Genomic DNA, 14,517 nt, shown 5'->3' with positions numbered 1-14,517 from the left:
GACACATTTTTTCTGTTGTTTTTTTGTTTTTTGAGACAGGGTTTCTCTGTGTAGTCCTGGCTGTCCTAGAACTCACTCTGTAGACCAGGCTGGCCTCAAACTCAGAAATCTGGGAAACTGGGACCCAGAGGGAGGAGGGGCGCAGGTGGCGGGATGGATACTGTTGAATTTGGTTTGAGGGACTTGCTTCTTTCCCCAAAACAGGAGATCCTAACTTTTTCCCAAACACTAATCACTAGAAACATAAGAGGGAGTAAGAAGCATCTGGGTAAGTGATAAGAATTCCCTGTACCCAGGGGAGGCAGATCCCCAACCCCAGATTCTCAGAGGTGGGAGGAGGAGCCTTGCAAGTATTACTGGGCAGAGCCACCACAAGCCAGCCAATGAGGGCTACTCCAAGGGCGTGCCCTAGACGCAGCAGACATAAAAGTCCAACTTGCTGCAGGTCCAACACACTTCTGATTCTGAGAGACTCAGGAAGAAACCATGGTGCTCTCTGGGGAAGACAAGAAGAACATCAACACTGCCTGGGGGAAGATTGGTGGCCATGGTGGTGAATATGGCACGGAGGCCCTAGAAAGGTGAGACCAGGACCATGTTCTGTAAGGATCACAGGATCCAAAACAGACCTGGCGCTTGCTCGTTGGGCAGCTCCTAACTATGCTTTTCTGTGACCTCAACTTCGCCTGTCACTTTCTCACAGGATGTTCGCTGGCTTCCCCACCACCAAGACCTACTTCCCTCACTTTGATGTGAGCCACGGCTCCGCCCAGATCCAGGCTCATGGCAAGAAGGTCGCTGATGCGCTGGCCAATGCAGCAAACCACCTCGATGACCTGCCCGGTGCCCTGTCTGCTCTGAGCGACCTGCACGCCCACAAGCTGCGTGTGGATCCCGTCAACTTCAAGGTGTGTTCTTGGACCTGGCAGGAAGCATCTGGGACCTGTAGGGAGGGCTTGGGGTCCTCGGACCCAGGGCAGGGAACACAGTGGTTCTAGGAAGGGAAGCAGAGGCAACAGGGTATCTACTACTATGGACTGACCCTTCCTGTCTCCGCAGCTCCTGAGCCACTGCCTGCTGGTGACCTTGGCTTGCCACCACCCCGCCGATTTCACCCCCGCAGTGCACGCTTCTCTGGACAAATTCTTGGCCTCTGTGAGCACCGTGCTGACCTCCAAGTACCGTTAAGAGGCCTCCTGAGGGGCTTGCCTTCTGGTCACGCCCTTCTTCCCTCTCTTGCACCTGTACCTCTTAGTCTTTGAATAAAGCCTGAGTAGGAAGAAGCCTGTGTGCCTGGTCCTCCTCATCTGCAAAGGTGCCTGTCATGTTTGATGTGGGGAAGCCTCTAGGCCTAAGCAGCAACTCTCAATCTTCCTAATGCTGCAACCCTTTAATATGGTTGTAGTGACACCCATCCATATTCTTTGTTGCTACTTTGTAACTATTATTTTATTAGGAATTGTAAATACCTCATATCCAGGGTACTTTATATAGGACTTTAAATGAGTCACAACCTGCAGCTGTAAACCCCTTCTCTGGGCCCTAGTCTAGTGGACACATTCCTAGACTGGGTTCCTATCCGGAGGAAGGCCAGGCAGTAAGGTAAAGGAAAGGCCAACTGGTCCTTCCCACTGGGGTTTCTGGACAACCACTGGCCCTACAGTGCCTGGTTTCTAGGCTCACTTCTACCCTTGTAGCACATCGGCTTCAACATGAATTTACTGGAATATAATTTCCCCGACTGCTACCTTTCATTTCAGACAGGTCAGAGGGGGAGGATAACAGAATGCTTCTGTAGATGTAAATCTACCCTGTGAAGCCAGCCCCCAGTCATGGTTTATCAGGCTCAGCACCAATACACCCACAGCCCTCCTATAAATCCTGTGTTTAGAGGCAGAGCTTTGTTATTTCAAGTGCTATCTATTCAGTGAGATTGTGTCTCAAAAGACAGAGACAAAAACAAACACTGGTGGGAATGACCCCAGGCAACCTTCTTAGTAACTCTGGGCAGTAACAGCAGCATCTTTTTCCCTGGGCCCACGAGTGACAAAATACCCCACACGGGCAACTGAGGGAAGGTTTATTTGGCTCACAGTATAAGGGTACAGTCCTTGTGGTGGGAAGTCACGGTTGCAGGAACTTAAGGCAGCTGGTCACATTGCATCTGCAGTCAGGAAGCAGAGACGATGGCTGATGCTCAGCTCTTGCCCTCCTTTTTATTCAGTCTAGGAGCCCCAGCATATAGGATGGTGCAGCCCACATTCTGGGTGGGTCTCTCACTGAAACCCCTGGAAACACCTGCATTAACACACACAGGGGTGTGTTTTCATGGTGATTCTAAGCCCATCGAGTTCACCAGGTTAACCATTACAAGTGAGTAACATGTAGTTTACAATCAGAATGGATTATTTTTTAACCCATAAAAGTAATGGGATTACATCACGCAGCCGAGTTTTGCAGAAACCTTGAGTGGAAGAAGCCAACACACCAAAGGCCATCCAGTGCATGAGTCCATGTTTGTGAAATATCCAAATGAGCAAACTATGGACAGAAAACAGGTTCCTGGTTGCCAAGGACTTCAGGAAGATGCTGGACAGTTCTAACTAGTGGGCTGAAGTTTCTGTCTGGACAAAACACCCTGCAACTTGGTATTAGTGATGACTGCACAACACTGGACATAAATGTCACTGACTTATACACATCAGAACTGGATATAATGATAGTTTGTCATAAGAAGCTTTGTTGCATTTTGCTATCACTGGAATACATCACAGCATTCTATAAATATCACTGTTCTGAAAGAAACATGTGCTAGGAGTCACAGACCTAACAACAGTATCTTGAGAATTACTTTTCATTTTAGCAGTAAGTTTAAATTTAGACCCAAGGAAGTGTGTTAAGAACTCCGTAGACACTGACAAAGTACACATTAAAGTTCAGTGTATTCTAATAAATAGTGCATGCCAGGTATAAAAAATGTGAGGCTTTAGAGTTCAGGTAAGCTTAAAGCTCCCAGGCCACAGCTAACTGGAAAAGACCAGAGCCCACAAATTCTAGGACCAGAGCGCAGAATGGTCAGCCACTTGGCTGACAATTGACCCTGCTCCTGGGGAGCCCAGCAAGATAAACAAGCTTTCCCAGAGCTTTCTGAAGCATTTCTCAGCTTGCTAAACTTCACCTGGCCCCACTCTGGATATTTCTGTCCCACCATGCAGGCCTTGACAGTGACATTCCTGAGCCACATGACTCAGGTACTGACTTCCCAGTACTGCTGAACTGGGGATGGGACCTCCAAGGGGCACAACCTGCATCTCCTCTCCTGTCTGAGTACTAAGGGGCTACTCTTGCAATGCAATGGGCCAAGTTCCAAGTGTTACAGATCCCCAAGTGAAGACCCAGCTCTTTATCTGTTATGACGACCGTGGGACACTGGGAGATTCAAGAGGCCTCCAGCAAGAGATCAAGGGTTATTCACCACAAATATCAAGATTGGATTTGGCCACCCTGAACAAATACTGCTGCAGTTTGTGTCCCTCAGAAAGCCACAGACCAGCACTACAGGAACTATAAGTGCAGGAGCAGTCTTGCTCGATCAGACTCTCTCTAGGGATGCCTCATGTTCATCCTCTGACTGTTTTCAGATCCATATGGATGGGCTGGGCCAAATTCACTGATAGGCCACCTCTCCCCTGCGGGTGCTGACAGACACCCTGAACACTGAAGACAGTCTCCAAAACTAGGACAGCGCCACCTGCTGGCAAAAAGCTGACCTACATGAGACAAGGCAAAAAAAAAAAAAAAAAAAAAAAAAAACTTCCAGTATCATCAGGAAGGCTTGTGGTAAAAACAATGTTGGCTGACTACAGACCAAAGGCAGGAATTGGGTCTACAGGCCCAGTGCCTATCATCTAGACAAGGGGACCAGGAGCTACCCAACCCTGTTTCCTCCGATTTCAGTAAAGTAATGCCTTATCTCTGCCTAAGAATCAATCACGGTCATTGTAGAAACCTGTTTAAACTGCTTCCTCCATTTGCTATACCCTAGATATAGGAATATGTCCTGCACACCATCATCATTACTCAACACAAGTCAAACTATGTCCTGTACAACCAAGTTAAAGAAAACATGAAGTCATTTCCCAGAGCACATGTATGACACGGGGAAAGCAGTGAGGTTTTGAAAAGCATTAGAATCACATGACTTCTTCACTCAGTGCACTGGGAAGAACAAGAGGGTCCAGGAAGGGTAGATCTACTCTTTCTGAGCTGGACATTCAACCCCTGCACCCTGGCCATGGGTGACTGACTGGTTACTGGGTTTTTGAAGACTCCTGACTCTCCCAGTTCTTCAGCTGGGAGGCTTGCTCTGGAACCTCATCAGTACCTGCTCCAGGCCCTCCACTTACAGATGGCAGACTATGACTTGTTGCAAAATGCCCAGAGCCACCACCGCCACCACAAACACATCTCTGGTTATTTATGTCCACCTAATTCCCTTTCTACAGGAAACTCCAATTAAGGAAAGTTAACAAACATCAGGAGGCAGAGTGAGGTGGATCTCTGAGTTTGAGACCAGCTGGTTCAACAGAGAATCCTGTCTCAAAAAAAAAAAAAAAAAAAAAAAAAAAAAAAAAAAAAAAAAAAAAAAAAAAGAAAAGAAAAGAAAAAAAAAGAAAAACAAAACAAAAAGCATCTAGGCATGTTGGCACAGTTATTAGTAACAGCTACTTGGGACTGAAACAAAAATGCTTTGAGCCCTGAAATCCAAGTCTACCCAGGCAAGACTGTCCTTCCAGAAAAAGTCCCCCCCCCAAAAAAATCACCCTCCACAAGAGACTGAGGGAAGCAAAGTGGCCTTTCTGCAACTCCAAGGAACCTGACCACTCAAAAAGATGCTACCTAATCAGGGGTCTGCTACTGTACCCCAGTAGTTATAGTTGTATACCACGGGAGCCCAGGGACTATCCTGTGGCTGCTACAGGCCATGGCATAGAAATGTTTCTAGTAACTTTACTCTGTGATAAAATAAAGCAAAACAGCTGTTTCTCCATACACACATTTATATTTAGATAGAAAGGGATCCAAACCAGACATAGTGATGGTAGCTCTAAGGGTAGGACTGTCCTGTTAAGGCCCAAAATAGTCCAGGAAACAAAATGTTCCCAAAATAAGTGGTCACAGCTAGTCAAAATGTCCACCTGGGACCAAGAAGCCCAGAGCTAAGCTGAGCTCCACCTGGAGGCCAAGGGGCTAGAGATAAATGAAACCTACACATGGCACCTGTGTATGATACTGAGCCCCCCTGAATCCTTCAGGGATATTCCACCCTACCTCCTTGCATATGGAGACAGGTGATCAAGGAAAGCATTTCATACACCAGCAGAGCAGGTACCTACACATTCTCCTATAGATGGGAGTCCAGGATATCACCAGGAGCTACATTTCAAAACCACAAGATACTATATGTAACCATCAAACCAACAGCTCAAGAAAAGCACCTAAATTTTTACAGGTACAGCATGGAGAACGGGCTTCTTTTTTTTTTGTTGTTTAACACAACCAACTTTGAAGTTCCCTCCAAAAACAAACATCTCCCTCCCCAAGACAAGTGAAAGGAAGCAACTCCTACTCAGAGATCCTTTCTATTTGGGCTTCACTTTGGTCTTAAGGCATTGGTCCTTTGTGAGCAACAACATATGCTCAGGGGGTAACAATAAGCCTATGTAGGGTATAAACCATCCAAGATACCTGACCTAAGCTGTAACTCTCTCTCAAGGACTTCTTGATTGGCAGGTAGGGGCCATCTATGTCTTTATTCCACCTAAGTAACAAAGTAGAACTGCAATGCAGCTGACCTGAGCTAAGGTTTCAACAGATACAGCTCTTCCTAAGGAAATAGTTGTGTAATATGCCCCCCCCCCTCCATCCACATTCACCGCTCTATGGTCTGCACTGAGAAAGTAAATTGTGTAATATGGGCCCCGCCTCCATCCACAGAACCAGCTCTATGGTCTGCACTGAGAGAGTACATGAGCAGCTAAGATGCAGAGAGTGAATCAGGAAAGGGAAGCCACATACATGTGGCTCAATTAAGTGTGTTGGGAGTGCCAAAAGTTAAAGTGGTCAGACATTTGGTCAGTTTTCTAAGGTAATGGCAGCACCAGCCTTTGCTCCACGGGTGCAGGGTCCTAGTGAAGTGCCTCTAGTGTAGAGGACAGCAGACACCCCAACACAGCTGTCAGGAGGCAGCTGCCAGATTTATTTGTTCCTCTGCAACATAACCCCAAACACAGAAGCAGCTCTGAACAACTCTAGAAACTCACAGCTAGGGCCAAACAATAGAAATTTTAACTACAAAAGATGAGTTGTATCAGCAAATATAAAGGGTAATTTAGGCTGCGCTGGACATTTGTCAGACTATTTACAGCGCCTGAGCCAGATTCAGATCTCGCCAGCCTCCTTTTCCTCCGACCTCCGCGATGCAGTCTTGCCATTGGAGTTCTCCAGCCTCCAGTCAGTGGGCCCTCGTTCATTCCGCCCGTACTCCCAGGATTCCTCTCTCAATGAGCGCTCCCTGGAGAACCTGGGAAAGTGAACCAGAGGCTCAGCAGAGGATGCCATCTCCTTCTGTCTGGCTGTTGCACAGGAATCAGTAAGGCAGACCCTCAGAACTGGATGAGAGAAGGGCATGCCACCACCACATTCAGGAACTTTTTTTTTTTTAAGACAAGGCTTCTTGATGTGGCCCTGGCTGTCCTGAAACTCCTTGTATAGACCAGGCAGGCCTCAAACTCAGAGATCCACCTGTTCTGCCTCCCCCGCACTGGGATTAAAGAAATGTACCACCACCACCACCTGGCCAAGCCTGACTTCATCTGGTTTCTGATGACACAGATAATCATTAAAAAAAAAAAAATTGACCCTTTTAGCTGGTGATGGTGGTTAATACCTGTAATCCTCACACTCAGGAGGGTGAGACAGGCAGGAGTAATTAAATCTGCAGCCAGTCTGCACTAGAAAGTGAGATTTGGTATCAAAAGTAAGTAATATTTGAAAAGGTTTAAGGGCTGGAGACATGAGTGAGGAGATGATGCTCTCGTGAAGAACTGAGCTCATTTCCCAGCACCCATGTTGAAGATCTCAGAATAACCAGGAACTCCAGCTATAGAGGATACAACGCCCTTTTTTGTCCTCCAACTAAACATGTATACACACACACAGTAACACACGTGACATAATACACTAATGTATACACATAATAAAAATAAATAAAAAGCAAAGAATTTTAATAAGGAAAGTTTCAGTGTAATATAAACAAAACAAATGAGAATACAACAAAGCTATGTGTGTAAAATATGACCCACGACGTAAAGACAATGGGAAAAGCAGAATGGAAAAGCACAAGTCAAGCACGGTGGTATACACTTTTCATATCAGCACTCAGGAGGCTGAAGCAGAAGGATCCTGAGTTCAAGCCAACCTAAGTTACAAAGTGAATGCTTGTCTCAAAACAAATGAAGTCCAAGAGAAGTAATTAAGCAAGACCTGTTCAAGACAAAAATCTTAGCTACTTTTTACCAAGTTAAAGGACAAGTTAAAGTTTAGCTCAGCCAAGCAGAGGGCCATATGAAAGCTCAATGCCCTACTCCATTCCAAATACTGGGTGCCATTCTCTATTCCTCAGGCCAACAACCCAGGGGGTCACCCAGAACCTGCATCCTCACAAGCCCAACCTTGTCCCTACCAGATGTAATGGCCAAAAGGCTAGGATGACAGATCTTAGCAGATCTTGGGAACACAAAGACAAAGGGCTCACTTCTGGCTGCAGTTACTGAGGAGTCAGAGTAGTTACTTGTATTTTGTACTCCGGTCCCTGGAAGCCCGGCGGTGACCCCGGCTATGGCTCCGGGAACGGCTGCGGTGGCGCCGGTATCTATCTCGGGACCTGGAACGGGAAAACTTCCGCCGCTCTCGGGAAGTAGACCTAGACCTCCTCCTTCGACGATCCCGGGAGCGTGACCTGGAAAACCCAGATGATTTTGAAAGCCAAGATGTCACTGGGGTCAAACCCACCCCCATTCCACAACTCTCAGCATCTTTTGGCCTTCAGCATTACTCGGATTTCTTTTTCCTCCTACAAATATACGATTTGGAAATGAAAAAGTCCCCTAAATTAATCTGATGGCCAAACCTTTCCCCTGAATGTTTCTTGAAAGCATAGGTCTTGGCCAGGTGTGGTGGCATATGCCTTTAATATCAGCACTTGGGAGGCAGAAGCAGATGGATCTCTAAATTCAAGGCCAGCCTCTTCTGTAAGAGTTCCAGGAAAGGCAGGTTATATAGAGAAACCCCATCTCAAAAACAAAACAAACCACCACCACCACCACCACTACCAACAATAACAACAACAAAAAGACCAACAAAGGACATTCCTAGTTGGTCTTCAGCAGGGTCTTCCTTCACCCCAGTGGTGTCAGTGTACATGAGCGCATGGGAGTCCATGTGGAACGTTCTGCTGTGTTAAACCCTAACCAACGCCTATGCTCTTCACAAGTCAGCCTTGTAAGGCTTTAACATCAATTAAATGGTTTTACAGAAAAAGGCACTCAACTCGAGAGCCCTGTGATAGATCTGAAGCCTACCTCCTGCGATCTCGAGTTCTGGATCCAGACCTAAACAGAAAGATAAAGAGATGAACACATTTAATCCATCAAAGAGACAAAGGCAAAGGGATCTCTGTGAGTCTGAAGACAGCTAAGGCAACTTAGTGAGTGCTTTTTTTTTTTTTTTTTTTTTTGAGAGTGCATTTTTTGAGTCTGGCTCTGATCTCATCTTTGAAATCAGTTCTAAATATTGACCTGAGTACTTCTCAGGCCAAATTCTAACCCCTATTCCTGAATCCACCCTCCCTGTCCTCGTTAAGGAACAACTCCAGATCAGACACACCAAGAGGCCAGCTGGGCATTAACACATGCTTTAATCTCAGAGAAGCAGAGACAATCAGATCCCTAATCTACAAAGCAAGTTCCACAACAGCTTGGGATATACAGAAAAACACTGTACCAAAAGACCGAGAAGAAAAGAAACCATGAGACCAACTTCATTCCTTCTCAAACAATCACCAAGTCCAGTAAGTTCTACTCCAGACAGCCTACCGCAAGACCATACTACCCATTCTTCCTTCCTCCAAACTCCCATCAGTGCCTCACTGCTGTGGAGGCTTTTGCCAAACACCTTACACTTTGCTTCTCAAAGGGCAAGAACATATTCCAACTGTATGTTTTTATGGGAAAATCTGTTCAGTGACCCCACAAGACCAATTAAAAAAAAAAAAAAGACAGCCATACAAAGCTTCTTCCCTCAAGTCCAAAGCTGATGATTTCCCTTCAATGTACTGCCATGAGACAGCTGCTGAGCTATCAGTAATAAATCGATTTTTGCCTTCCCTATTTGGTAAGGGCTCCATGCCCAGTTGTCATGAGGAGCCAGCTGGGTGAGGTTAAAAGATGGCTGGGGGGTAGTGGTAGAACAGACCTTTAATCCCAGGACTTGAGAGGCAGAGTCAAGTGGATCTGAGATCTAGGAGTCTTCAGAACAAGTCCCAGGACAGCTAGGGCTATACAGGGAAACTGTCTGGGTGGGTGGGTGGGTGGGTGGGGTGGCAAGGGGAGAACCCTTGTCAGCTCCTCCTTCCCTTGTTCAAATCAGTCGATATTGCACCTCACCACAGTGAATATGACAGGGGTTTATTTTTCTTTTAAATGCTACCACCCTGGAGTCAGGTGTGATGGCACATACCCTAATCTCAGCCCTTGGGAGGCAGAAGCAGGCAAATGTCTGCAAGTTCTAGGCCAGCCTGGATTACAATAGTGAGACCCTGCTTCAAAACAAATAAATACATGCCTTTGCATGCTTCAAACACTGATGGCTCCAAGCCACAAAACAGCAAGCAGCCGTTTCCTATGGCTGGCCCATGCTTACCTCCTGCCCAGACGCTCTTCTCGCTCTCTCTCCTCTCTTCTCCTCAATCGATCCTGATTTCTTTTTTCCTGTTTTTCAGCCACAGTTTTCTAAATAAATGAAGAAAAAAAAGAAAAGAAAAGAAAGGAAAAGCAACAGCTTTTAGGAAACAATATCCTACACATTTAAAAACTAACAAAACACATGAAAAAAAAATTAACCATAATTTTCTACACTTGGTGACAAATTACAGAAAAGGGGCTGAACTTCTAAGGCACAGGGCTTAATCACAATGCTTCAAACCAAACCATAAACTTAGCTGTCCATCCTATAGCCTCTCCACAAGCTTTGCAGTAAAAAAAACTTAACTCAGACCAATAGCAATAGCACCCTGCTGTTGGGAGTAGACTATTAGTAGCCAGAAGCAGCTCACTTTTGACTTGGTGTGTGCTATGATAACGTTAGCACAACTGCACATTAATTCATCCAGCTTGATCCTATATGCAACAGAGGCAGGAGGCTCTGAGAACCTCTACCACCAAATGAGCATCGACTTAAGCTAGCTTGAAAAGTGTCAACCTCTATAATGCACCAATAATACTATGTATACATTATTGTTGCATGTAACCCTGTAATACATCATCTGGGAAGAGAGAATGAAATGAAGTCCTGAATGGGGGAATAAGTAACACCCCTTAAAACAAACACTCATCAGTGTTCCTACTTAGAGCAGGGATAGTAAGAAAAATTTCTATGCCCAGTAATTAAAGCACATACTCTCCAGATGAGAGGATGAAGCAAGACCCAGGTGAGCTGTCTCATCTAGCACCTCAAACTCTACATTTCCAATTAGAATCTTTCATCTGAACTAGATACACAGCAGTCAGCTCCAAGTTCCTTTCACACGTTCCTAAAGCCGGTCTGGCTAGGAACAGGCCTGTGAGTATGGCATGACTTCTTTCCTAAGCAAATCCTATCATCCACTTCACATGACCAGCAAACCAAACTCATACCCATGAAGATATATAATGTAGAACATTAAAATGCTATTGGAAAGATAGAAGCTATTATTTTTGTTGAGGGAAGGTCTCAACAAATGGACCTCAAACTGACCAGACACCTGAAGATAACCTTAATATTCTGACCTTCCTGCCTGTTTCTCCAACACCAAGATTACAGAGCACACCTGGTTTTATGTGATACTGATCAAATCCAGGGTTTCAACTGAGTTACATTCTTAACCCCAGCAAAATGTTTTTAAAATCAGATTTATTGCTTGGCATCTTTAATCCCAGCACTCCAGAGGCAGAGGTAGGCAGATCTCTATAAGTTTTGAGTCCAGCCTGATCTACAGAGCAAGTTCCATGACAGCAAAGGCTACACAGAAAAACCCTGTCTCAAACAAACAAACAAACAAAAATCAAATTTACTTAGGGTATATGGAAGTCAAGACAGCCCCCGTAAGTAAGTTCTCTCCTACTCCATGGGTTCCGGGGACTAAAGCAGTGTTCTGTGCCTTTAGTCACTAAGACACCTCACTAGACCTTAGCAAAGTGTTTAGGACACTCTCAGTGCTAGCCCCTCTAGCTCCAAGCTTCCCTATTGCGTAAGTTAGAAAACTTCCTAGAATTACAGTTTTCCCCTTTGCTTTGGGAACATACAAGGCTCCCAATACTGACTTAGAAATATTAGAGCATTCTATATTTTGCAGCCAGGTGCCACATATCTGTTTTCCCACTTCATGAATATGAAGGTAAAGCTGACTTTACACCTTATCACATGTAGTGAGTAGGGTAAGCACAATCATTTTGAAGCCTGACAATTCAACTTATCAAAAAGAACATTACCTTGGAATTTAGGATTTAGTTCAATGGTAGACTAGGTGAGGCTCTGGCTATATCTAACATCAGAATGAATTTAAAAAATAACAACAAAAACCGGAAGGGAGAGAGAGAAAGAGAGGGGGAGGGAGGGAGGAAGGGGGGGAAAGAGAGAGAATGAGAACATAAAGGAATGAACAGGACTGGACAGAAAGCTTAACAGTTAAGTTGTTCTGCCACAGGACCAAAGAACCCTAGAACACCACATGGTGAATAAAAATTGGCTCTAACTCCAAGGGATCCATTGCCCTCTTCTGGCCTCCAAAGGCACTGCAAGAATGTGGTAAACAGACAAATTACTTCTCACACACATAAAATGAAACTTTTTTTTTAAAAACCCAGTAATGTGAAAGGCAATTGTGGTCCATACCTTTAATTGAAGCACTCAGGAGACAGAGGCAAGCAGATCTCAGCAGTTTGAGGCCAGCCTGGTTTACAGAGTGAGTTCCAAGGCAGCAAGGAATACATAGAAACCCTATCTCGAAAACACTAAATAAGGAGGCTGGAGAGATGGCTCAATGGTTAAGAGCACCAGCTGTTCTTCTAAAGAACAAGGGTTCAATTCCCACAACCTAAATGGCAGCTCATAACTGTCTATGACTCCAGTTTCAGGGAATCTGATACTATCACACAGACATAAGCAAAACCCCGATGTACATAAAATGAAAATAAATAAGTTATTAAGAAATTAAAACAAACAAACAAACAAACAAACAACAAAACCAAACAACACAGAAACATGTTCGAATCCAACTTAAAGAATACAGATAATTTTTTAAAAATTAAAGCTAAAGGTGAGCCAGGCAGTGGTGGCGCACACCTTTAATCCCAGTGGAGGTAGAGGCAGGTGGATTTCTGAGTTCGAGGCCAGCCTGGTCTACAGAGTGAGCTCCAGTACAACCCGGGCTCTACAGAGAAACCCCGTCTCAAAAAATCAAACAAATAAACAAACAAAAAACAAAAAACAAAAAACAAAAACAAACAAACAAAAGCTAAAGGTGACCACAAGACTCCAAAGAGTTCTCTAGAAACAGAATATATTAACATACCCTCAATTGATCAAGCTTCTCTCGGATCTGAATGAACCCCAAGTGTAACTTGCCCCCGAAGTGGTCTGCAAGACGACGGTCATTGTCATGGAGACCAAGATAAGCTGAGCAAACCTCACAAACACGGAGTTTTTGCTGTTGAAAACTGGATGCAGGCATGGAATTTCTATATTCTTCCTATAAGGAAAAAATAAAGATGAGGCATTTCAGAACTGTCACTCTGCACAGATCCCCAAATGGAAAAACCTGAAATATAGGCAACTTTTTACTACATATTGAAATCGGATTGTTCAACTTTAAGGTATGCTAGAAACTTCAATTTCACTGTTGTTGGTTTTTTTTTTTAAACTAACATTTAGAGGTAAGTGGTTCTCTGAGCTCCAGGACAGTCACACAGCTACACAGAGAAATCCTGTCTTGAAAAATAAAATCTGTTTATCGCATCAGAAGAAAGACAATTCAAACATGGAGATAAGGACTGTTCCAAGAGATCAGCAGGAAAGATAAGTTTCTGAATAAGAATAAGAAGAGATTTCAAAAACTAAATAAAAACCAGGGCTGAAAACAAGGTTCAGACCACTTGCTCTTTCAGAGGACCTGGGGTGGTTCCCAGCAGCCACACGGAGGCTAACAATCATCTATCTATAATACATTATTATTATTATTATTATTATTATTATTATTACAGGATCTGGTGCTTTCTCTGGCGTCTGAGACACTAAACAAAGGTAATAAATATATCCATAAAGGCAAAGATCCAATACACATTTTTTAACTTGGAAAAAAAATAGAAAAAAAAAATGTTTGGCTCAAGAACGCATGCTGCTCCACGGGTGTGGCCACAGACACCGTTAATCTCAGGAAGCAGAAACAGTGGATCTTTGTGAATCTGAAGTCAGCCTGCCTGGTCTATAACATGAGTTCCAGGACAGCCACAGGGCTGTTACACAGAAAAACTCTATCTCAAAACAACAACAAAAGAATGTGTACTGCTCACGCAGAAGACCTGAAATAAATCAACTCCCAGCACTCATGTTAGGCAGCTCACAACCACCAGGGACTCCAACTCAAGGGAGGTCCAATGCCTCTAGTCCATCTCAGCCACGTACACTCACATGCATATAGCCCTTCACACATAGAATTAAAATAAATATATTTTAAGAGAAAGCAAAAACTAGAGCAGTCATAGCAGTTGTGTCCTGACATCCTGGATATATCAAATGCAGGTCTAAATGTTACTGTGAAAAGGCCAAATCACTGACAGTTTCCTTGAAGAGAAAAGTACCCAACATATAACATGCATTCTCTAGGAACACTAAAATGTATATAGAAAAATCTCTCACTGTCTCAAAGCAAAATACATCAAACAAAAAGAAAGAAACCAGACACACTGTAACTAGTACTTGGATCCCAGTTAAAACACTGCTGCCAAATCATTGCAAAAAAATCATTCCTATTTTTTTTTAAAAGACTGATCACAGACAGACAGACAGACAGACAGACAGAGACAACCAGCAACACAATAATCTATAACTCCCTGAGATGTAATTGTCTTGGCCTAACTGCATGCGAGCAGACACACACAAAATTAAACAAAAAGAACATCTACATGTGTACCAGTACCCAGG

At 44.2% G+C, this 14,517-nt stretch overlaps 2 protein-coding genes across 6 annotated transcripts in view; one reads left to right on the top strand and one right to left on the bottom strand.

The window, feature by feature from the left end:
- The first annotated feature begins 417 nt into the window (after nt 1-417).
- On the top strand, nt 418-1,283 carry LOC117711780 (hemoglobin subunit alpha). Its single transcript, XM_034507656.2, has 3 exons — nt 418-581; nt 704-908; nt 1,060-1,283. Exons 1-3 carry the CDS (start codon nt 487-489, stop codon nt 1,186-1,188), a joined length of 429 nt encoding a protein of 142 aa, XP_034363547.1. The 5' UTR covers nt 418-486; the 3' UTR covers nt 1,189-1,283.
- Nucleotides 1,284-2,063: 780 nt separating this feature from the next.
- The window catches only part of Luc7l (LUC7 like), a 30,595-nt gene continuing 18,141 nt past the window's right edge, over nt 2,064-14,517 (bottom strand). For 3 of the 5 annotated variants that reach the window (XM_034504518.2, XM_034504515.2, XM_076937123.1), the window contains 5 exons: nt 12,890-13,066; nt 9,982-10,070; nt 8,643-8,672; nt 7,853-8,020; nt 2,064-6,583 (listed from right to left, as the gene is read on the bottom strand). In XM_034504518.2, coding sequence (XP_034360409.1) covers nt 6,442-6,583; nt 7,853-8,020; nt 8,643-8,672; nt 9,982-10,070; nt 12,890-13,066 — 606 coding nt within the window. In that variant the 3' untranslated portion in view covers nt 2,064-6,441. Of the gene's footprint in view, nt 6,584-7,265; nt 8,021-8,642; nt 8,673-9,981; nt 10,071-12,889; nt 13,067-14,517 lie in introns of those variants that run through there. The other 2 variants (XM_076937121.1, XM_076937122.1) reach the window with 2 other exon arrangements.

Source organism: Arvicanthis niloticus, chromosome 6 (assembly GCF_011762505.2).
Source record: "Arvicanthis niloticus isolate mArvNil1 chromosome 6, mArvNil1.pat.X, whole genome shotgun sequence".
NCBI lineage: Eukaryota > Metazoa > Chordata > Mammalia > Rodentia > Muridae > Arvicanthis > Arvicanthis niloticus.
The sequence above is the reverse complement of the archived record's forward strand: the minus strand, read 5'-3'. Positions and strand labels throughout refer to the sequence as shown.